The sequence below is a fragment of the Pelophylax lessonae genome (assembly GCF_965119305.1).
Source record: "Pelophylax lessonae genome assembly, chromosome: 3".
Taxonomy (NCBI): domain Eukaryota; kingdom Metazoa; phylum Chordata; class Amphibia; order Anura; family Ranidae; genus Pelophylax; species Pelophylax lessonae.
In genome coordinates, this window is record NC_138770.1 from 67,416,111 (window position 1) to 67,441,363 (window position 25,253).

At 46.4% G+C, this 25,253-nt stretch overlaps 1 protein-coding gene across 1 annotated transcript in view; it reads right to left on the reverse strand.

The window, feature by feature from the left end:
- Positions 1 to 14,157, reverse strand: part of LOC309550329 (extracellular calcium-sensing receptor-like) — a gene marked incomplete at both ends in the record, with an annotated part of 33,620 nt that extends 19,463 nt beyond the window's left edge. The window contains 3 exons of the mRNA XM_082250726.1: positions 1,163 to 1,454; positions 6,424 to 6,683; positions 14,041 to 14,157. Coding sequence (XP_082106852.1) covers positions 1,163 to 1,454; positions 6,424 to 6,683; positions 14,041 to 14,157 — 669 coding nt within the window. The remainder of the gene's footprint in view (positions 1 to 1,162; positions 1,455 to 6,423; positions 6,684 to 14,040) is intronic.
- Positions 14,158 to 25,253: the final 11,096 nt, after the last annotated feature.

Genomic DNA, 25,253 nt, shown 5'->3' on the forward strand with positions numbered 1-25,253 from the left:
CAGTGGGAGGACTAGTACCCCATTGTTGGTGTCAGTGGAAAGAAATAATGTTCCATCATTGGTGTCAGTGGGAGGAATATTTCCCCATAGTTGGTATTAGTTGGAGGTATTACACCCCACTGTTGGTGTCAGTAGAAAGAATGGTGCTCCATTGGTGTAAGTGGAGGAAGTAGTGCCCTGTATCAGTGGAAGGAACAGTGCTGATGGGGCCGGAAAAAGGCAAGCAAAGGGCATCATACGGCCCGCAGGCCGCAGTTTGAAGACCACTGCTCTAGATCAAATCCTTTACCTTTCTTCTATGACCATTCCTCACCTCTGTAGAATTATCCCTCTATATTAAACCTCATATCTATCTTCTATGATAATTTCTCACCTCTTGAACAATATTCCTCTATACCAAACTGTATACCTTTCTTATATGACTATTCCTCATCTGTCAGACACTATCCCTCTATATCACACCTTATACCTTCCTTCTATGACCTCACCTCTGGAACACCATTCCTCTGTATCACACCTGATATTTTTCTCTGACTGTTCCTCCACCTCTAAAACACTATCCATATGCTATACATCATACCTTATATCCGTCTTAACTTTGGAACCTTATTCCTCTATCTCAAACCTTCCACCATTCCCTGATGTTCCTCACCTCTGGAACATTATTCCTTTTAATTACACCATATTCCTTTCTTTAATCATTCCTCACCTCTGTAATGTTCTCCCTCTATTTCACTGCTCATACGTTTCTCTGAACATTCCTCACCTTTGGATCACTATTCCTCTATATCACACCATATACCTCACTTTGTCTGTTGTTCACCTTTAGAACGCTATCCCTCTATATCACCCCTTCTACCTTTCTCTGATTGTTCTCACCTCTGGAACACTATCCCTCTACATCACACCTTCCACTCTGCTCTTACTTAGCCATTCCACTGGAACACTATAAATATATATATAAATATGTATATATATATATATATATATATATATCACACCCTACTCCTTTCTTTGGCCATTCCTAAAATGGGGGATGCAGGTCTCAGGGGAAGGACCTGATATAACTGTTATTAAAAATGTAGCAGTGAAGAGGGTATAAAAAAGCACTTTATCTACAAATTGTTTTTAAAACTATTTTAGCTTAACTTGAGAGGAATACCTGTGGATAATGAAGGACTCCTAGGATCCTGGCAATGGGAATAGACAGAGCCGATGCCATATCTCCAACAATCCCAACCATGGCAGAGGACTTGTGGCAGTTGTATTGAGGAACAGGGTTTCCTACCCCTGACAAAAGGGACATAACCCCTCCTATGGCCCGGAGCTCCGACATACAAGATTCCAGAAGGCTGAAGCCAAGAGTGATGTTAGGCAGCAGGTCTGGAGTATTGTTAATTTCATCAACTGCAAATTTGAGGCCCAGAACATCCCGGTAATAACGGATGTGGAATCTGTACAAGACACGGAGAGGAAACATAAGGTAATGTCTTTGCTCTATTAGCCCTCTTATATTTACATGATTTAGCTATATTGCTCTTGTTGCTTCCCATTCCTCTGGAAATCTCTTCTCTTCTGTAACACACTTTACACCCTTGTAATGTTCATCTCCAGAATTCCCCTCTCTGACACCTTATGAGAGCTTATCAGATATGGACCTTCTATATCAATCTGTATACCTTTCTTCTATGACCATTACTCACCTCTGGAACACTATCCTTCTATATCAAACCTTATACCTTTCTTCTATGACCATTCCTCATCTCTGGAACACTATCATATATCAAACCTTATACCTTTCTTCTATGACCATTCCTCATCTCTGGAACACTATCCTTCTATATCAAACCTTATACCTTTCTTCTATGACCATTCCTCATCTCTGGAACACTATCCTTCTATATCAAACCTTATACCTTTCTTCTATGACCATTCCTCATCTCTGGAACACTATCCTTCTATATCAAACCTTATACCTTTCTTCTATGACCATTCCTCATCTCTGGAACACTATCCTTCTGTATCAAACCTTATACCTTTCTTCTATGACCATTCCTTATCTCTGGAACACTATCCTTCTATATCAAACCTTATACCTTTCTTCTATGACCATTCCTTATCTTTGGAACACTATCCTTCTATATCAAACCTTATACCTTTCTTCTATGACCATTCTTCATCTCTGGAACACTATCCTTCTATATCAAACCTTATACCTTTCTTCTATGACCATTCCTTATCTTTGGAACACTATCCTTCTATATCAAACCTTATACCTTTCTTCTATGACCATTCTTCATCTCTGGAACACTATCCTTCTATATCAAACCTTATACCTTTCTTCTATGACCATTCCTCATCTCTGGAACACTATCCTTCTGTATCAAACCTTATACCTTTCTTCTATGACCATTCCTCACCTCTGGAACACTGTCCTTCTATATCAAACCTTTTACCTTTCTTCTATGACCATTCCTTATCTCTGGAACACTATCCTTCTATATCAAACCTTATACCTTTCTTCTATGACCATTCCTTATCTCTGGAACACTATCCTTCTATATCAAACCTTTTACCTTTCTTCTATGGCCATTCCTTATCTCTGGAACACTATCCTTCTATATCAAACCTTATACCTTTCTTTTATGACCTTTCCTCACCTCTGGGACACAATCCCTCTATATCAAACTCTAAATCTTTATTTTATGACTATTCCTCACCTGTCCAACACTATCCCTCTATATCACATCCTTTACCTTCCTTCTATGAGGATTGCTCACCTCTGGAACATTATCCTTCAATATTTAACCTTATACCTTTCTTCATTGACCATTAACCACTTTACCACCAGAGGATTTTGCTGTCTTACGTCCAGGCCACTTTTTGCGATTCGGCACTGTGCCAGTTTTACTGACAATTGCACGGTCATGCAACGCCGTACCCAAACAAAATTTACGTCCTTTTTTTCCCACGAACAGAGATTTCTTTTGGTGGTATTTGATCACCTCTGCGCTTTTTATTTTTTGCGATATTAATAAAAAAATGCGAAAATTTTGAAAAAATAATATTTTTCTACTTTGACAGTTAAAAAATATCCAATATATTCAATTTCTTTCATATATTTAGGCCAAAATGTATTTAGCTACATGTCTTTGACAAAAAAATTCTCAATGAGCGTATTTTTAACCGCTTTATGACCGAAAGATTTTACCCCATTCCTGACCAGGCCATATTTTGCGATTCAGCACTGCGTTACTTTAACAGACAATTGCGCGGTCGTGCGATGCTGTACCCAAATTAAATTGATGTCCCTTTTTTCCCCACAAATAGAGCTTTCTTTTGGTGGTATTTGATCACCTGTGCGACTTTTACTTTTTGTGCTATAAACAAAAAAAGAGCGACAATTTTGAAAAAATAACAATATTTTTCTCATTTTTTTATATGAAATTCCCCTCCAAAAAAATCTATTTTTTTTAACATTTTAGGCCAATTTGTTTTCTGCTACATATTTTTGGTAAAAAAAATAGCAATAAGCGTATTTTGATTGGTTTGTGCAAAAGTTATCGCAGCTACTAACTAGGGGAAATTTATGTCATTTTTATTGTTTTTTTTTAACTAGTAATGGCGGCGATCTGCAATTTTTTTGCGGGACTGCGACATTGCAGCCGACAGATCGGACCCTTGACTGACATTTTTGACACTTTTGGGGGTACCAGTGACATTACTACAGTAATCAGTGCTATAAATATGCACTGTTACTGTAAAAATGACACTGGCAGGGAAGGGGTTAATTTTTATTGGTGCTCAAGGGGTTAATTTATGCCTGGTGCTTACTGACGTGTGGGGGGAGGTGACTGAGTGACACAGACACAGATCGCAGGTTCAGCTATGCTGAATCCTGTAATCTGTCCCTGCCTGTCACTTAGGAGATCCGCCCACTTTGTTTACACAAGCGGATTTCCACACAAGATCCCAGACGATCGGGGAAGAGCGGCGGTGATCACTGCCTCTCTTCCCCTGGCCAGACTCCCGCTGTGACTGAAAACAGCGGGAGCGAGCCTCCGGCGGCGCGCGCCCGCCGCCCACAAGGGTAGGAGTCCAGCGGCGTAGGTCTACGTCGCTGGACGATATCGAGCCACTTTGCCGCAGTACGGTCAACGTGACCGGTCGGCAAGTGGTTAATCACTTCTGGAACACTGTCCTTCTATATCAAACCTTATACCTTTATTCTATGACCATTCCTCACCTCTGGAATACTATCCTTCTATATCAAACCTTATGTCTTTCTCTTCTGACCATTCCTCACCTTTGGAACACTATCCCGAGTCTATATCAAACTGTATACCTTTTCTCTATGACCATTTTCACCTCTTGATGGCTATCCCTTTATATCAAACCTTATACCTTTCTTATATGACCTTTCCTCACATCAGGAACACTATCCCTCTATATCAAACACCTGTCAAACACTATCCCTCTTTGTCACATCTTATACCTTCCTTCTATGAGCATTCCTCACCACTGGAGCACTATTCCTCTATATTAAACTTATACTTTTATTCTATGACTATTCCTTACTTCTGGAACACTATCCCTCTATATCAAACCTTATACCTTGCTTCTATTACCATGCTCATCTCTGGGACAATATTCATGCATACCAAACTTTACACATTTCTTCTTTGACCATTCCTCACCTCTGGAACACTATCCCTCTTTCAACTTTGGAAAGTTATCACTCTATTTTACATCTCATACCTTTCTTTGACTACTCCTCATCACTGGAACATTATCACTCTTTCCTATACCGTTCTCTGATTTTTTTTTCTCATCTCTGGATCATTATCTTTCTATATCACATCAATGCCATTCCTCTGGAACACTATCCCTTAGAGTTTTCTCAGGATGAGAGAGGTCTGTGTTGCAGGGTTGATTCCGCATGCTTAGGAATTCAGAGCTGAGTTGTCATGTCATGATAACAAAACAGTATAGTAAGATACAAATTATTATCAATAGGGTCAAGGAATATATGTCTAACCCACTAGGGACTGACTACGCGATATCCCATCGAGCCATTTCGATTTGTGATACTGGTAATAGCTATGTTACGGGGAAAAGAGATAGGGGGCAGGGAACGGGGGAGAGAGAGAAAGAGAGAAAAAAAAAAAAGAGGAGGGGGGGGTTTGGGAAATAGGGAGGGAAAAAAAAAGACCAGTAAGAGGAACCCCAAGTGTAAAATTCTATGAGTATCATAAGCATAGAACTATATGTTCTATCAGAAGATCTTGCAATTATTGAATAAATCTGACAAAAAATTATAAGAATGAAAAGGAGGAGAGAAAAAAGGAGTAGATCAAGGAAAAGCAAAGAAAAGGAATGAAAGAAAGACAGAGTGGAAAAAGAGGGCCAGACAGAAATTCATTAAAAGAGAAGTATGGGTGTCGTTTTTTTTTTTGTTTTTAGAATTATACTTACCTAGGTAGATGCAGCATCGGTCCGATGCTGCATCTGTCCTCCGGCCGTTCTATACTGAGAACCGAGCGATCAAACACCGCTGATCGCTCGGTTCTCACAGCTCCCTGAGCAGAGAGCTGCTGCCTGTCAGTCACAGCTCTCCACTCTGCCCCCTTCTTGCTCACTGGAGCACTGGGCTGTGGCGGGGCGTGGAGGGGCCGGCTCAGGCTCTCAGTCGCTCACTGAGAGCTGAGCCGGGTGTTGGTCCAGGCACCTGGTGGATCCAGACTCCGTGGTCGTGATGACGTGGTGTCCAGATGGACTTCTGTGACATTAGACGAGAGCGGACTTCAGTCTGCTCTCTGCTGAAAACGGGTCACAGAAGTGCAGAACGATCTGCACTCCTTTGATCCATAGGAGATGTACAGCCAAAACGAGCTTTGGCTGTGCATCTTCTTTAAGTTACAGATAAGTATCGTATCCATGGATCCCATGTAGCTTCAAACTTGTTAGTAGAGTTGTGGAGAATACAGGTAAGTCTATCATTAGCCATGATCCAGTTAAATTTATTCTTCATATATTCAAGGGGAAGCATCAACTCCTTCCAATATTTAGCAATAGTTATTCTAGCTGCTAAAAGTACTGTATATACAGTATGTAATGAGTTTTATCGATTTTTTTGGGGACCTCATCAGAAAATGTTTGAAAATGCGCTGGTTCCGGGAATCTAAGGATATTAAGCCCTGTCACTTATGTATCAAATTAAATATTCAAATCCAAAATCTGGTGACTTCTGGGCACTGCCACCAAACATGCATGATACATTGTACCCATCTTGCCACAATGCCTAAAGAAGGTGTTTTTTTTTTTTTTAACTATTACATGACATACACTTTAAGATAAAAGTAATTTTGCAAGAGCCTCATCAGTCACAATGCTGTTTTTGGGGAGCATACTGTTGTCACTTACCCCTTGCATGAAAATGGCTTAGGCATTTCTTGGAAGCTCACCAGTGGAAAATCATACCCAGAGTAGACCAAAAAGATTCCTCCGATTAGGACATCTCCTGGCTGGGTAAAGGTGTCCATCTTCCATCCCTTCAGCTTGCACCCGGGGGGTGTTTGTACTGCTGAGAGAGGGAGGAGCAGCAGAAGGCAGAAGAGGGTCTTCATTGAGACCGGTGCTTGGTCCTCATTATAATGACCAGGAGTGATTTGCTTCAAGGGAGCCTTGGACAAGAAGAAAGTTAAGACTCAGATTTATGCAAAGTAGATTATCTCTCAAGAAATTTTTTTTTTTTAATTTTTTGAAAAAGTGGAGAGGAGTGCGAATGTCTGTTTGAGTATGCCCAGGCTTTGTGTAAAACACATCAGAGAAGAAGGTCCCAGAAAGAGCTCTAAGTTTATTTATCTGGATCAATAAAGCCACTGATTGTTTAATTTTAATGGAGTGCTACCAGTGAATCCTTTTTGGATTTGACTTCCGAGCATGAGCATGATGGGGAATTGGTGTCACTGGGATAAGGTGACACAAAGAGTAATAAAACCTAAAATCTAAAGGTTGTGAAAAAGCAGCGACTCTTGCAGGGGATCACCGGCTTTTTCACAACCGCTTGCCGCTTGACTGGTTCTTACACAGGAGACGCCAATCAACAAACAACTGAGGGCAGGTTTACCTTACTGGACTCTATCCAGTATTAATGTGCCTGTGTACTTACTGCTAAATATGAGTATGATGATTTTACGGTATCTTTATTTATTCAGCAACATTAAAAAGATTAACTGTGGTAGGGTCTGTGCTTCCTTTTTTCTTTTCTTTTGTTCCTCCAGTTTTTCTAACCCTGTTCCAGTCTGTCCAAAACAAAGAAAATGTATGGCATTGGACTTTAATTCATAAATTAGGCATACTATGCCACTATCTGTTTCTGAAATATTTTGGATGATCAGTTGGTAGAAAAGATTGTGATCACACAGGATCTTGATCATCAATAGCCCAAAGGTACCAATCTTTGGTACCACTCTGGTCTGCTGCATGGGGACTCCTTAATTTACTCAATAATCCCCAAACAGATTAATTGATGATGATTACTTTAGTAGTTTAGAAGTGTCAGAACATTTATGGACCCCTGACCATCGTACGTATATGAGCGTTTTAGATATCCTATTATAAAACCATGTGTATTGTTATGGAGTTGCCTTCCCCTTTGCAGCTATAACAGCTGTTGCTTTTCTGTGAAGGCTTTCCACAAGTTTTTGGAGTGTGTCTGTGGGATTTTGAAGACCTGGCTTACAATCCGTGTTCCAATGCATTCTAAAGGTGTTCAGTAGGGCTGAGGTCAGGGCTTTGGGCAGAACATGGGAATACCTCCATAACAAACTCATTAACCGCTTGCCGACTGCTCACAGTATATTTACTGCGGCAGTCAGCCCCTCACAGGCAGAGCGACGTAGGTCTACATCGCTAGCCTGTGAGGCTCTGGGGAGCGAGCGCGCGCCGCCGGAGGCGCGCTCCCGCGGGTCACGGACCCCCCCCCCTCGCGTGTGACCGGCGGACCTGATGTCCGCCGGTCACTCTGCGATCGTCGGGGGAGAGGGAGAAAGTCATGCGGCTAATGTAAACAAGCCGCCTGTCATTCTCCCCGGTGTAGAAACACTGATCACACGGTTCTACAATGTAGGACCGTTGATCAGTGTTCCTACAGCTCAAGCCACAGCCAATCACAGTAAGAATCACGCCCCTAGGGACACACACAGCCCCTCCCTCTCAAATAAAATTAACCCCTTCACTACCAGTGTATTTTTACAGTAACAGTGCATATATATAGCACTGATTACTGTAGAAATATCACTGGTAACCCCAAAAGTGTAAAAAATGTCAGTTCAGTCAAGTTGCGATTTTTTTACCAAACATATGTAGCATAAAACAAATTGGCTGAAAATGTTAAAAAATTTTGATTTTAAAATTTTTTTTTGGGGAACTTCATATAAAAAAATGTGAAAAATATTGTTATTTTTGCACAATTGACACTCTTTTTTTGTTTATAGCGCATGATCAAAAAATCGCACAGGTGATCAAATACCACCAAAAGAAAGCTCTGTTTGTGGGAAAAAAAGGACGTCAAATTAGTTTAGGTACAGCGTCGCACGACCGCGCAATTGTCCGTTAAAGTCACGCAGTGCCGAATCGCAAAATACCCCCTGGTCTTTTAGCAGGAAAATCCTCCGGGGCTTAAGTGGTTAAACCATTTCTTTATGGAGCTGCCTTTGTGCACAGGGGTACAGCTATGCTGGAACAAAAAAGGACCTCACCAAAAAAAAAATTAAAACATTTCTGAAATGTTTTTTAAACTCTTGGGGTACCCCTTCAAAAACCAATTCATTGGTGGTCAGTGAGAAAAATGCCTCTTACATTTGTTAGCTAGTAGGAAGAATGTCGCACCAATCCTTTAGTTTTGGGCTATCCACCTCTCTCCACATTTTTGGTGCGACAGGATAAATAATATTTTTCATATGGAATACATAAGTAATTCGCAAGAGGAGACATCAATTAATATGAAAGAAAAATGGGGAAAATTGAAAAAATTAAAAAAAATCAGCTAAGTATATTGAAATGAATGTCTAAATTCTGCTGTAGGCGGGGATAATAGGAGGAAGAAGGCGAAATGGGTAGAGAAGGGAAGGGAGCTCCGGGGAGGGGGGTCAGGGTAGTTTAAAGGGACAAAGTATTATCTTACAATTAATGAGTGCTGTATATCTCTTAATAAGTTTATGTATTTTTTTTTTATTTTGGAATCTTCCTTTTCGGAATTTTCTTTGTGTCTATTTATGTGAGATATATGTAAATTTTATATGCAAACAAAATAAAAAAATTTTAAATATTAAAAAGAAGTAGGAAGAATGTGCTTTTACATTGTCGGCTAGTGGGAGGAGTGCCCCCTTTATGGTAGTGGCCAGAATGCCACCCTTACAGACAGTTAAAAAAGATCATTGATGTTTCGCTACTGGCTCTGACAAATGGTGTTAGACCCAGAACTATGAAGGCACCATCAGATGGATAGTCAATCAGCCACAACTCAAGGGACCCCTAACAACCTCTGGAAGTACCCTAGGGTTCCAGGGAACACTTTTTGAGAATGGCTGCCTTAGATTGATGATATTGGTTATAACAAAATACCCTTAGCCCTTCCCCTGATGTTTTTTCATCCTCCTACTGATAATATGTTGTACCTATATTGAAGATAGACACAGATGACAGACACTTTGTGGTAAGTTAAGCCTTTATCTTACTGTTATTCCAGCTTTACTGAGATGCACAATTTTAATAAACACTAAGAATTATCTTTGTATTTTTTGCATAAGGTCAGAACACTTCATTTAGTGATATGGTCCCAGAGTTGTATAAAGTACTCAAAACCCATACTTGAGTAAAAGTACAAGTGCTCGATCAAAAAGTGACTTGAGTAGAAGTGGAAGTACTGTGTACTTATGTAGTTATTAAAGAAAGAAGTCAAAAGTTTATTAAAGTTAAAGTTATTAAAGAAAGAAGTCAAAAGAAGTCAAAAGTACACATGACATAATACACATTTTTTGAGCTTCATGAAACCTGCCATCTACTGTTCTGGCAGTGGTAATTTTTATAATTGTAACGAGTAACTATGCAGCACAAAAAAAAAATATCGGAGTAGAAGTATTGAAATCATCAAAAAAATGTAGTGAAGTAAAAGTGGAAGTAGGAGAAAAAAATTCTACTCTAGGAAAGTACAGATACCGCCTTTCGGTACTTAAGTACAGTAGTGAAGTAGTTCTACTTAGTTACTATACATCGCTGTATGGTCCATATATTCAAATGTAAACTCCAAACAAACAGCTAAGTTACAATTAAAATTCATATAATGGAGCTGTATTACGGTTCAAAAGTTTTGTATTTCTATCTATCCAGTTTTGAAATTTACACAGCCAGCCCTGCGATTCGCTAGTTAGCAGGATGTTGTTGTGCGTTGGATGTACCCACCTGTCTTTGTTGAGTTGACCTGAATTTCGTCTCTTTATTATTAATTGTCCACCAATGATTGTGGGTGTTGGGTAGCATCACATTTCCTATGTTAGTAAAATACTAGACTATAATACTGTATTGTGTTGTAGGTGATGCCCCATACTGACCTCTAAATGTATGTTCCTATACATAGATGTACATCTTATATATGTCCTTGGTCCATGTGACCAGTTACAGTTCCTCGGCGCTCAGTATACACTGGGATGGTATTATTAGCGTTTTACTTTACTCCGAGGGCTATACAGAGGCAGCATATTGGAGACACCTTAATGAAGGGCTCAGGAATTAAATGCTGTGCTAATTACAGGCTGTCACCCCTCTGAGCCTCAGCAAATCACACTTGATACCAATCTATGGCGGAATCTGCTTAGTAAGCAACGTCGGGGAAAATACAGCAATCACTACTTTCTGATGACAAGGTTTTCTTTTCTCTCTAATTACATCCTTAGTCACGTCCCTGAAGAGCCATATACCTATGGGGCACTGCCAGCTGTTCCTGAATTGCAGCGCCCATCAAATACCTGGCAGTCAGGAGTTCTGCTTTTGTTTCCTTGCTACAAGCTGGAAGTAAAAACCTAAAAAAAAGCTCTAATGTCATCATCCTCTCCATTATTTTTCAGTAATTCTGCCCAGTCAACTATCTGATGAGGCTAATTGATGGGGAAAATTTTAAATATACCCAATTACACCAAAAGGATAGCTTCACATTTGTAAAATTATCCTTTACATTGACCCCTCTCACAAAAAAGTTGTATACTGATTTGCCCACACAGATGCACACTGTCCATGCTCCCAAGGAGCGCACACCTGCCACTGCATACAGTATGTGGAGGAACTCCTACTTATTCTTTAATGTGTTCCAATAGGAGGTGGCCTCTCTGTAGAGATTAGCGATTATCACGTACCTGATCAGAGGCTGAGGTGCTGAGAGGGCTTCCCTTGTGGCTAAGTGCAAGACACCCCTGGAGTTGGAGACAGGGAGTGCTGTGCCCAAAGGAACAGGGGTCGCCGGCTGCGGCAAGCTCCGGTGAAGAGGTGACTGCTGTGGTAGTAGATACGTAGTGCGTGCTGCAATGCAGGTTGCCTTGAAGGTGACTGGAGGAGGTAGCCAGGCTTGCGACAAGAGCGAGGTCCGGGTCAAGCCAAGGGGTCAAACACAGTTCATCAAGCAGTAGAGGAGTCTGAAGGAGCAAGCCAGGGGTCATACACGAGAACAGCAGGCTGGAGCAGACTAGGTAAACGAGCCAGTGGTCGGAGCCAGGAGGAGAGACAAGACAGGTGAGGCAAGCCGGGTCGGTAACAGGTAATCCAAGTAAACAGGAACAGGAACACAGGAAGCAGGAAACAGGAAGCTGAAGATCATCCAGCAACTAATGGCTGGAGCAGGCTGGTTTAAATAGGCCACTGGGCGTCGCTGCATTAGTGTGGGCGGCAGATCCAGCTCTCTTGTGGGAAGTTCCCTGACAGCGATTTAGGATTTTCTCCAGAAGAAGCGAGGTACTGGTCAAAGAGTTTGCAGTGCCAGCTGTACATAGTTAGTCAGGTTGAAAAAAGACACAAGTCCATCTGGTTCAACCAATAAAAAAAACAAAAAACAAAAAAAAAAAATCATACAATCCCATATACACAATCCTCTACCCACAGTTGATCCAGAAGAAGGCGAAAACCCCCAGCAAAGCATGATCCAATTTGCTACAGTAGGGGAAAACAATTCCTTCCTGATCCCCCGAGAGGCAATCGGATATTCCCTGGATCAACTTTACCTATAAATATTAGTACCCAGTTTTTTTAAAGCAATCTACTGAGCTGGCCAGAACCACCCCTGGAGGGAGTCTATTCCACATTTTCATGGCTCTTACTGTAAAGAAACCTTTCCATATTTGGAGATGAAATTTTTTTCCAGTAGACGTAAAGAGTCTCCCCTTGTCCTCTTTTGTGACCAAGTTCACTATATGTATGTATGTTCCCTTATGTATTTATACATGTTGATCATATCCCCCCTTAATCTCCTCTTCTCAAAATAGAATAAATTCAGTTCCTCTAATCTTTTCTCATAGTTGAGCTCCTCCATGCCTCTTATCAGTTTGGTTGCTCTTCTCTGCACTTTCTCCAGTTCCCCGATATCCTTTTTGTGAACTGGTGCCCAAAACTGAACTGCAAATTCCAGATGAGGTCCTACTAATGATTTGTACATGGCCAAATTTAGATCTCTCTCTCTGGAGACCATGCCTCTTTTAATACAAGAAAGGACTTGGTTTGCTTTGGAAACCGCAGCTTGGCATTGCATGCTATTATTAAGCTTATGATCTACCAGAACACCCAGATCTTTCTCCACCATTGATTCCCCCAGTTGTACTCCCCCTAGTATGTACGATGCATACATATTCTTAGCCCTCAAGTGCATAACTTTTCGTTTATCAACACTAAACCTGCCACATAGTTGCCCAACGAAACATTGGGTTGTATTGAGGTCGGCTTGTAAGTTGGAGCCATCCTGTAAGGACGTTATTCCACTGTATAGCTTGGTATCATCTGCGAAGACTGAAATGGTACTTTTAATCCCAGACCCTATATCATTTATAAAGATATTAAAAAGTAAGGGTCCCAACACTGAACCTTGGGGTACACCACTGATAACCTTAGACCATTCAGAGTAAGAATCATTAACCACTACTCTCTGAATTCTATCTTTTAGCCAGTTTTCTATCCAATTACAAACTGATCTTTCCAAGCCAGTAGATTTTACCTTACACATTAGCCATGTGTGGGGAACTGTGTCAAACGCTTTTACAAAATCCAAGTATACTACGTCCACAGCCACCCCTCTGTCCAAGGTTTTACTTACTTCCTCATAAAAAGAAATCAGGTTTGTTTGATGACTTCTTTCTTTTATGAATCCATGCTGTCTGTTGCTCAAAATATTATTTTCCAGCAAGAACTCATCTATTTGTTCTTTTATTAAACTCTCCAGTATCTTCCCGACTATAGAACTTAAACTAACAGGTCTATAGTTACTTGACAAAGACTTTGATCCCTTTGTAAATTTAGGCACCACATTGTCCAGGGCATGGACAGCATATATCTGACAGAAGTGTGAGAGTGGACATTTGAGTCTAATACTTTGGGGGGTTGTGACAAAAAGGGGTAACTTAAAATAAAACTGAAGGCAAAATTAAAACAGAAAAAAAAAAAAATCCCATCAAAAGAAAAAATGGCTTTTGTTTCAATATTCACTACCAATCCATAGATTTCTCCACCACAAAACTTTGTTTTCTGCTACTAGATATCCTCAGTCTAATGCTTGATATTATTTGAACCATGTCCTCTGATCCCAGGTTGTTCTGGACCCAACATCAGCCTGAGCCTGAACAGTGAAAGGAGAAGCAGCAGTGAAAAAAACATGTCTTTCATAGAGTGGGGAAATAATAACCTATATAAGTGCTGTATCTGCACTAGTCCATTGCTGTCTGATCTGCAGCTGTACCCATGTTCCTGTATTTGATTCTGCTTACTTCTGTGTTTGACCCGGCTTACCTCTGACTTCCACACTACCTGCCCTGACCCTGGTTTGTCCCTGGACTTTGCTTTGCCTTCCATCTGATCTTGTGTTGCCAATCTCTGCCTGTACCCAGACGATTCCTTGCCTACCATCTATGCATGTATCTGACCGCCTGTTGCTGACCTGGCTTATCTGACTATGCATCCAGGTCATCTGCCTTGCATCTACCTGCCTAGCTCCCGCTAAAACTCCCTCTACTCTGGGCCACCAGTCTTGCTGAACCTGCTATCAGCTGCTGTCTACTGCTGCCTGCTGTCTACCAGCCCAGGGTCTGCTGTTACGGCTGTAATCTGCTACGGCCAACTCTGGTGAAGCTCCAGCTACACACCACAACTTCCAGCGGAAGACTACATATGCACTTTTACCTCACCGCGCTTTCGCAGCCACTGTCACAACATCATTGTCCTCCTTATAAACAGGAGGAAAACAAACAGAGCCACTGTTTTTATATGTGGGGTTAGCTTGCACTCCTTTTCCCTTTAATTTCATTTGGTTGCTTCTTTTTATTTTATTTTGTACCCTTGATGAAGCTCTGTTTTTTTTTAGCAAAACATGTTGGGTTTATTTGGGAGCACTTTTTTTTTTTTTCAAATATTTTATTTGTTGAAAAGGAACAACAGTCGAGAAACAATCTGTAATGCATACTTTACAGAAATGTGCAACAAACATAGCATTGAAATGAGAAGCAAACTATAACATCAGATCAGTGGACAATGAGGGTCCTGGCGCAGTCGTTGGGCCCAGCCCCGGTACCGGGGAAAGGGCCATCATATCCAACCGGAACCATAAGTAGCCAGGCACTACCTCGGACATGTGGAAGAACTATAGCTGGGGAGATAAACTTTCCCGGCCGTCGTTCCCCGATTTTAACTAGAAGGTAGGAGAGATAAGTAAGAACAGAGCCAGAGAGGCTGAGCGAAACTCAGAAAAGGTAAGGAAAGATGGCGAGGAGATAGGGATGGGAGGTGGAAGGGCTGAGAGGAAGATAAGAGAAAAGAACAAAAAAGGGGGGGGGGAGCAGAGGGGGAACCTCCCCGCATGGATAATCCCACAGGCACCTCCAGGGTGGAGATTAACCACACATCAGAGACCTGCCCTTGTCAGACAGTATAAAGACATTCCAGTAGCCCCAGATCTTCTCGTAGCGTTCCCTGCGATGCTGCCTCGTAAGGGTGAGGTCCTCCATTCGGTTGATTTCCTCCATCCTGTGCATACAGTCCCTAATGGTTGGCACCCTGGTCGTTTTCCAAAGCATCGGGATGCAAGCTTTTGCCGCACTCAGTACGTGGGGAATAATTGATTTCTTACATTTCGAGATCAGCATTGAAGAAACTTGGAGAAGGAAGAATTCCGGAGTATCCGGGATAACCCGGTCCGATAGCTCTCCTAGGAGAGTCCGGACATCCCGCCAGAAGGAGCGTAGTTGGGGACAGGACCAAAAGATATGAAGTATCGTGCCCACTTCACTCTGACATCTCCAACAAAGGTCCGTCGTGTCCGGGAAGAGCTTGTGTAAGAAAGAGGGAACCCTATACCACCGAGTAAGGATCTTGTAATTGAATTCCTGCAGTTTCGCGCAGATCTGCGTTTTCAAAGCCAGGGTGTATACTTTCAGGCGTTGCGCCGGGGTGAGATGCAACTGAAGATCCCGCTCCCACCTGCCCAGTCCAGGCAGGACATAGTCCTCCTCCGGGGTGAGCAATAAGCTATAGGATTTGGACAGCGTACCCGGCAGACTCCCGCTCCCCACGCAGTACTCCTTAAACGGAGTGAGGTCCCGAGCGAATGACGAAGGATCCGGCAAAGAGCGAAGGTAGTGGTGTACTTGAGCGGCGTGCCAGAACCCCAGTCGAAAGGAGCCATCACCCGACATCAGTTCCTCTATTGTCGGCCACCGAGATCCCCTGAGGAAGTCAATGGCCTGAGAGATACCCCTGGTCACCAGCCCGCGGAACGCTGGATCCTCCATCCCCGGGGAAAACTCCGGGTTACCCAAGACCGGATAAAGTGGGGACGTCTGCGTGGAGATGGAGGGGTGGGACAGGAGGCGATGAGCGGTAGCAATCGTCACGCCAATCGTAGGGTGCGCCCAGAGGCCTCGGGGAAGGTCCCCACCGACCCATGGCAAGCCCTCCAGGGAGGCAGCGGTCTGCCCCCTTTCCAATTGTACCCACAATTTACCAGCACTGTGTCTCCGCCAGTCAATTAGCCAGCCAAGGTGGACCGCTTGGTGGTATCTAGCCACATCAGGGAGGGCCAGGCCCCCAAAGTGCTTCAGCAGAGTCAACTGGGCACGAGAAAGCCGAGGCCTCCCGTGGGCCCAGATAAATTTCAGGAAGGCGCTATGGGTTTAAGCTAAAAAAGATGCCGGGACCCTCACAGGCAAAGCCTGCAGCAGGTACAGGATTTTAGGGAGGATCGACATCTTGATCAAGTTGCACCTTCCGAACCAGGAGTGCAGTCCGGTATTCCAAGAATGTAGCAGGCTACCAATATGGGTCAGGAGGGGGGGGAAGTTTAACTCATAGATTCTAGACAGATCCGAAGGGATCTGGGTGCCGAGGTACGTCAGAGCTCCCTGGGTCCATTTGAAAGGCAAAGTCGAGGACAGGTGTGCCAAGAGGGGGGCCGGAATGCCCACTCCCAGTGCCTCAGATTTATGAAAATTCACTTTCAAGTTGGAACCCAGGCCGTATCGTTCCAGTTCTTTCATCAGGTTGGGTGCCGAAATCGCCGGGTTCGTGATGGAGAAGAGCATGTCGTTGGCATAGGCCGAGACTTTGCATTCCAAGTCTCCAACCCTGACTCCCGAGATGTCGGGGTTGGCCCGCACTCTACCCAGAAACGGCTCCAAAGAAAGAGCGAACAGTAACGGGGAGAGAGGGCACCCCTGTCGGGTACCGTTGGAGATGCTAAAGGGGGCGGAGAGCACCCCATTGCACTTCACCTGAGCCGAAGGACAAGAGTAGATATGCCCTATCCAGGACATCAACGTGTCCCCAAAGCCCATCGCACGTAACGTAGACAGCATGAACCGCCAGCTGATGCGGTCGAACGCTTTCTCAGCATCCGTATTGATCAGCACGCAGGGCGTTTTTGTCGACTGGGCCACGTGGATGAGGTTCAGGACCTTAGAAGTGTTGTCCCTTGCTTCTCTAGAGGGAATGAAGCCCACCTGGTCCAAGTGGACCAAGTGCGGCATATGCTGGCTTAGTCGATTGGCCAGTATCTTCGTGAATATCTTCAGGTCTATGTTCAACAAAGATATAGGCCTGTAGCTGCCGCAGCTGAAAGGGTCCTTGCCGTCCTTGGGAAGGAGTGATATGTGGGCTCGAAGCGTATCCGGTGGAAAAGATGACTCCCCCTTGCCCAACAAGTTGAACCATGTCACTAATTGTGGTCCGAGCACCTCCATGTAGGTGGAATAATAAGGCAGGGTGAAGCCGTCGGGACCAGGGGCCTTCCCCGCCTAAAGAGCCCCTACTGCTGCCTGAAGCTCCAGTAGGGTAATTGGGGCCTCCATCTCCTCCCTGGCCTCAGCCCCCAAGGACGGGAGGTCCGCAGAGGCCAGGTATTCCTCCACAACGGACGAAGCATTCCCGGGGTCCGGGAGGCTGTACAAGGAGTCATAGAAGCCCCAGAATGTGCCAGCGATCTGTTCGGGCAACGTAGCGGAACCCCCCGAGGGAGACGTGATACGGGGTACATAATTGGCAAGCCTCTGCACCTTAACTGAGGCCGCCAACAGCCTCCCGCACTTATTCCCCTCCATATAGAAGGCAAGCCGGGCCCTCTGTAGGTCCGCCTTAGCTTTAGTAAACATAAGATCCTGTACCTGGCGGCGGAGTACGAACAATTCCTGTTCCTCCGACCGGTCCAGGTGCTTCTTATGGGAGGTTTCCAGCTGGTGGATCGCCTCCAAGAGTCGCTGTAGTTGTTGAGATCTCTGTCTTTTGAGCCAAGCACCATGTTTCAGGTACACCTCCCGAATGACCGCCTTATGGGCCTCCCATATAGTCCCCTGATCACAGTCATCCGTGGTGTTAACCTGAAAGAATTCCGTAAGTTCTTTCAGGACGTCCGCCCGGACCTCCTCGTTATTGAGGAGGGAGTCATTCAGGCGCCAGAACCGTGTCCTCCCACGCATTTCATCCGCCAGTTTGTACACAAGCGAAATTGGCGCGTGAAGTCATCGTGTCGATCGTGGACTCCAGCACTGCGTGTAGCTGACAGTGCGGGATCAAGAAATAGTCTATTCTGGAGTACAATCTGTGGGGTGGCAAGAAAAATGAATAGTCCCGTTCCCCATCGTGTTGCATTCTCCATACGTTAATGAGCTGAGCATCGTGAAAAGCACGAAGAATCCGTTTCCGAGAACTGTGGGGCACCGAAGAGCTGCCGGAGGACGCATCTACCGCCGGGGACAGCGGAATATTGAAGTCGCCGCCCAGGATCAGCTGGCCCGCCTGAAAGGACGCCAGCCGCTTAAGGACTCGGGCAATAAACACGTCCTGGCCATCGTTAGGAGCATAGACGCTCGCAAGTGTCACCACAGTCTCCCCAATGGTGCCCCTCAGAAACACGAAGCGACCATTGGGATCCAGTAGGGAGTCCCGGCAGGTCCAAGGCACCCTGGCAGCCAAGAGAATGGACACCCCCCGTGACTTGGCAGAATCATTCGTGGAGTGATAAGAAGTGGGGTAATACCGGTTAGTCAGTCGCTGCAGGCGGTCTGAGCGGAAATGCGTCTCCTGGAGAAACGCCACATCAGCCCGCCCGTCGGTGATGCAAGTCATTAAGAAGGACTTTGCGCTTCTCCGGGACATTAAGCCCCTTGGCGTTCAGGGAGACCACCGTGAGTTCATCCATGCCGGGGGGGGGGGGAGGGACTAAACAGGCTAGGGAAGAGGGGGACCAGACGATGGGAAGGAAAGTGGGAAGGGATCTAGAAAGAAGGGAGAAAAGGAGGAGGAGACGAGAAAAGAAGAAACAGAGACTAAAAGGAAAGGCAAGCAGGGAGAAAAGGAAGTCGGGGCAAATGCTGCCCCGCACCAACTAAAGGGCAGCTAAGCCACCAGGCACCTGAAGACCCTTAAGGGCGTTTAAGCGCAGGCCTATTTGGGGATGTGGGTAGAGCAGGCACAGCTTGAGCTGCAGACTCCGGCTTTCCACCCAGCCCAACCCCAGGTGAGGGCGATGCGGAGAAGGAGACAGAGGTGGTAGGATAACCAAGAGACCGTCTTGGACGGCACCAAACAGACCCCATAAGGCATGGAGCCCAACGGCCCAGGGATAGCAGCAGAGGAGAGTAAGGGGAAGCGCCAGAAGAGAGCCAGAGGAGGAAGGTCACAATTCGCCACATATAACTGTCACACGCTAAGAACATCAACGAATAAACATAACTTTAAGTGCAATAAGTCAACAGTACCCCGCTGGAGGAGGGGCCGAGCAGCCATCACCCAAGGACATGCGGGCGAGCCAGCATAACACTGCATCATAGGGGCCAACCCCGTGGGCAGGATCCAACCCCCACCCCCATCCCGCCCGCCACCCCGTGCAACCCAAACTGTTCGGCCACTCGGATCCCCCCCAGGAAGTCATAAGGCACAAGTCCCCCACTGAGAGGTCCGTGAGAGCCCCCACACACCAGCAACACCCCCCGCCCCCCCCCACACAGTCAGCAGAGAAATACAAGCCCAGGTCCCGGCAGCTCCTGCCATCCCCCACCCACCAATGCACACATCAGGCCCATCCTGGAGGGCTCAGAAGTCCAAGCCCCCTAGATGCGTCCTTAGAAATGGAAAACGTACATGTCTGCAGACCCCGGGCCCTCAAAGTCACTGTATACCTGCAGATCAGTCCCAGAGGATCCCCCCAGCACCCATCTCTCCCACGAACCCCCTCCCCCCAACCACCAACTCCAGAGTGTGGACCGAGTGAGGGGGACCCAAACCCAAGGCCACCCGGGGACCCCCCCCCCAGAAATCCCTAGCCAGGGATCCCGGGATGAATAGGCAGGAGAAGGTGGACAGTGGCCAGGCGGTCCAGAAATGGGGAGCATAGGTCCCTGGGGTCACCGCATTATCGGTCCTCTGGCATGACACAGTTCACTGAGAGTTCCGCGGATCCAGGGCAATGAAGGCATCGTGGGGGCGGGGGGGCACACAAACAAGGCAGTCTGTGGGGGCATTTGGGGCAGTGTCTGTCCAGCAGTGCTAGCAGGGATAGCGGGCAACCGCGGCAAGCGGGACAGAGACATCAAGTGAGGGGAATGGAGAGGGCAGGGGCAGGGGGGCTAAACGCCCGGAAAAATCACGGTACCTCCGACAGTGCTGTTCAGTCCTCTCTGGGAGCCTCCGAGACACCCGAGCGTGGTCGCTGCTGCAGGCGCTGCGGCCGAGGGGTGAGAGGTGCGTCCCCGCTGGCGGGTCACCTGCCCCGACGGTCCGCAGGGCGTGGAAGGAGCATCATCCAGTCCGGAACCTGCAGCGGTTGTACCCCCAAATAGGCAAAGAGGGCCGGCAAGTCCAATGGGGATCGCAAGGTAAAGGAGGAGTTGGTCTTCCTGATGGTCAGCGCCAGCGGGTACCCCCAGCGGTAGGTGGCTCCCTCCCTGCGTGCCAAGTCCAGGACAGGGCGAAGTAATGCTCGGCGGTACAAGGTGGCCCGGGAGAGGTCTGGTAGGGTCCGTATCGGTGCACCGTCGAAGTCCACCGTGCAGGCATCCCAAGCCTTGCGGATCACCAATTCCCGGTGCGAGTAGCTTTGGAAGCGACGGATAACATCTCTCGGGCGGTCCGGCGACCGGGGTCCCAGGGCCCGGTGGATCCGGTCAAACTCCAGATTAGGAGGGAGGGAATCCCTCAGCAGGGTGCCAAGGATCGCCGTCACAGAGGCCGCTAGGTCTTCCAGGCCGGTAGCCTCAGGGAGTCCTTTAAGGCGGACGTTTTTCCTCCTGCTGCGGTCCTCCATGTCCTCCATGTGTAGTTGCATAGCCACCGTCGTTTCCCTGTGTGCAGCCTGTGTCCGCTCCAGGGCCACCAGGAGAGCGTCCATAGCTGTCAACGTTGCTTCCCCGGATGACACCCTGTCCGCCACCTGTTTCACCTCACTCCGCACCTGCTGCACCTCGCGCCGATGTGCGGCTTCCAGGCGGCCGACAATGTTTTCAATGTCCCTGGTGCTAGGCAGGGATCGCAGGATGCTCCGCAACTCCTCATCCATGCCCGCCGATGGGGTAACTCCGATCGGCAGCGTGCGAAAGGCCGCAGGAGTAGTCAGCACAGTGTCCGATGAGGATGCAGGAGAAGCTGCCTGCTCGTTCCCGCCAGAAGGCCCCGGGCTCTCCACCGCCGCCATATTGCCCGCAGGGGATGAGGGCTGGGAAGCCGAAAAGAAACGCTGAATCTCCCCTGATGGACGCGGTCTGCTCGAGGTCCCTGCACCGCTAGAGGATCCCTTGGTCTTCCTCTTCTTGGCCGTCCTCATATCTCGCCGCTGTGACAGAGTAAAGTCAGGCTGGGTGAGAATAGGCACGGAGCTCAGCTAAAAGACAACCTCAGCCGGCCATGTCCAGACCACGCCCCCTTGGGAGCACTTTTTGAACATTTATTTTTGGGGGCACACATGGTTTATATGGGAGGGGGCTGTGACTCCTTGTTGAATCTATGGTGGCATTTTATACAGTCCAGATTTTACCCATTGAAGGGGTACGTTGATTTGGGGGGCTGCTAAACTGTCCCTCAAATCAATGGACTCTACATATTGGCACCTCCACTGGTGGTTAGTCTTAACCACTTGCCGACCGCCTCACGACTATTTACTGCGGCATTCAGCTGCTTACAGGCAAAGCGACGTAGACCTATGTCGCTCGCCCCCGCCGATTTGGGTCGCGCTCTCGCGTGCCCACGTTCCTGCTCTCTCGTGCCCCCGGCCCTGCTGATGGTCTGATTGGGTTCAGAACTAATCAGTCATCAGGTCCAGGCCAATGATTTTTGGTCTGGACCTGTTGATCGGTCCTGCCCAATCAGATACTGTCTGTGCCTGTGAAATGTAAACACAGGCACAGAAAAGACCCGCTCTCTCCTCCCCAAATCCTTTTTGGATTCATCGAGAGGAGAGAGCGGATCTGAACTGTGAGTACTGCACCAAGCACACCTACACACACCTAGGCTAGGCACATTTAACCCCCGATCACGCCCCAGTTAACCCCTACACCCCCTGTCACAACACACACTGTATACAGTATATAGCATTTTCCTATATACCTGTATAAGTGTGACTTGTGACCAGGTTTAGCGCTTGCGGCTGTTTCTTTTAGGCTTAGGATGCCCGCCACCCCCCAATAAAGATTTAACCCCCTGATCCCCCCATGATCACCCCCAGTTAATCCCTTCCCCTTGTCACATTGCACACTAATATACAGGTAATATAGTGGTTTACTGTATTTTGTATTAGTGTGATTGTGACTTGAGTTAGCGCTAGCAAGTTAGTTTCTGTCCCAAGGAGGTTTAGGGTCCCCGCCACCCCCCACAATAAAGATTTAACCCCCTGATCACAAACCAGTTAACCCCTACACCCCCTGTCATAACACACACTGCATACAGTATATAGCAGTTTCCTATATACCTGTATCAGTGTGACTTGTGACCAGGTTTAGCGCTTGCGGCCATTCCTTTTAGGGTTAGGATACCCACCACCCCCCAATAAAGATTTAACCCCCTGATCCCCCCCTGATCACCCCCAGTTAACCCCTTTCCCCCTGTCACATTGCACACTATACACAGGTAATAGAGTGTTTTTCTGTATATCTGTGATAGTGTGATTGTGACTTCAGTTAGCGATAGCGAGTAAATTTCTGTCCCAAGTATGTTTAGGGTCCCCACCACCCCCCCAATAAGGATAAACCCCCTGATCCCCCCCCCAATCACCACCTGTTAACCCCTTCATTGCCCTGTCACAGTGTAACTTTTATAGTGTACAGTTTTTTTTCTGATCACTATTATTAGTGTCACAGGTGACATTAGTTAGTGTTAGCATCAGTCTAGAATAGCACAGATCCCCGGCCCATAGTTAGAAATATTAGTTAACCCCTTCATTACCACATACACACACATATACTTCCATTACTAGTATAGTGTTTGAACAGATCAATATCTGATCAGAACCATACTAGTACCCCAATAGTTTAGGGTTTCCAAAACGCGGTGTTTGCACGATCAGCACTGATTCCTGCCAGCACCTGCGTTTAGCCCCTCTGCCCAGCCCACCTCATCCCACCCATGCAAATGTAGTAATCAATAGATTACTGTCACTTTCAAAAAACACAAAACTGCTGTGTTAGCAGAGTCAGGCCTGATCCCTGCTAGCATTAGCAGTTTTTTTTGGTAGCGGTTGAAATAGTCCTTGACAACCAGGTGCTTTTTTACCTGTGAGTCACACTACTGTACCTGTAAATTTAGTTGCTAAAATGACCAAACGGTGGTACAGTAGTGCAGAGGCCTACAGTATACTGACCATGTCAGATGAGAGCGATAGGGAAGCCTCACTGGCAGAATCAGGGTCAGTATACGAACCTGAAGGGAGCAGCGGCTCCCTGACAGATAGCTCCGACGACGGATGGATCTCTGTTAGAACCAGGCGTATCCAACCCCATTCTGGAGTTGAAGAGGTGCAGAGATCGCAGCGTGCTCGTATGGAGCAGAGTGTATCCGTACTAGTGCTGCTCAGCCTTCTGGTGATCTGGCGAGCACCAGCGGCCTAGTACACCCTGGACCTAGTACAACCAGCACTGCAGTAACACTTGGTGACGTGGCGAGTCCCATAAGTGCAGTTGAAGCTGGTGCGGTGGCTAGCACAAGTAGTGGCCCGCAGCCACCGCGTATTCGAAGATGGGCCCATAGAGCCCATAGTGCCCTCCCTGATGCGCTGGCATATCCTGATTGTCAGCCCACTAATACTACAGCGCCCGTACTTCCCCCATTCACTGCCCAACCTGGAATCCACATAGAAACAGCCAATTTTACTCCCCTGAATTTTTATGAGCTGTTTTTCACGGAAGATCTTTTCAGATCTATTGTAGACCAAACAAATTTATACGCTGGTCAATTCATCGCCGCCAATTCAAATTCGCCCCTTGCCAGACAATTCAGCTGGAAACCTGTAACGGTTTCTGAGTTTAAGACGTTTATGGGCCTTTCCCTCAACATGGGCATAACCAAAAAGAGTGAATTGCGGTTATATTGGTCCACTAGCCCAATTCAACATATGTGCGTGTTATCTGCTTTCATGTCCAGGGCGAGATACAAGCAAATTCTGCGGTTTATGCATTTCAACGACAATGAAATCTGTTGTCCTCGGGGAGACCCTGAATATGACCGGCTCCACAAAATTCGGCCCCTCGTAGACCACTTCAATCAGCGGTTTGTAGCCTTGTTTACCCCCCAACAAGTTGTCTGCGTTGATGAGTCCCTAATTAAGTTTACTGGCCGCATTGCTATGAAACAGTATCTCCCCAGCAAGCGTGCCAGGTACGGGGTCAAGCTGTATAAGCTGTGTGACAGGGCCACAGGCTATACAGTTAGTTTGCGGGTCTTTGAGGGAAAAATAGCACTGTGGAGCCCCCCAACTGCCCAGACTACATAGGGAGCAGCGGCAAGATAGTTTGGGACTTGGTGTCGCCCTTATCCGGAAAGGGGTACCATTTGTACGTGGACAATTTTTACACAAGCGTGACACTTTTTAGTCACCTGCTCGAATTACAAATTGGCGCATGTGGCACCGTGCGACCTAATCGCTGGGGCTTCCCCCAACAGCTTGTAGATTCCCGTCTTAGTTGGGGGGAGACAGCCTGCTTGAAAAATTGCTTGCAGTGAAGTGGAGGAAATACACGGAATATTTTCGTTCTGTCCTCCCTTCACGCAGACACGACAGTTCAAATTACTACGGCAACTGGTGTTATGGAGAAACCCCTCTGTGTCCATGACTATAACCTTAATATGGGAGGGGTGGACCTTAATGACCAGCTTTTGGCGCCGTACTTAGTTGCCCGTAAAGCCAGACGCTGGTACAAAAAAGTGCCTGTTTATTTATTTCAATTGGCTATGCTGAATGCCTTTGTACTATACAGAGCGTCAGGACGAAGTGGATCCTTCTGAGAATTCCAGGAAGAGATCATCAATGCCTACCT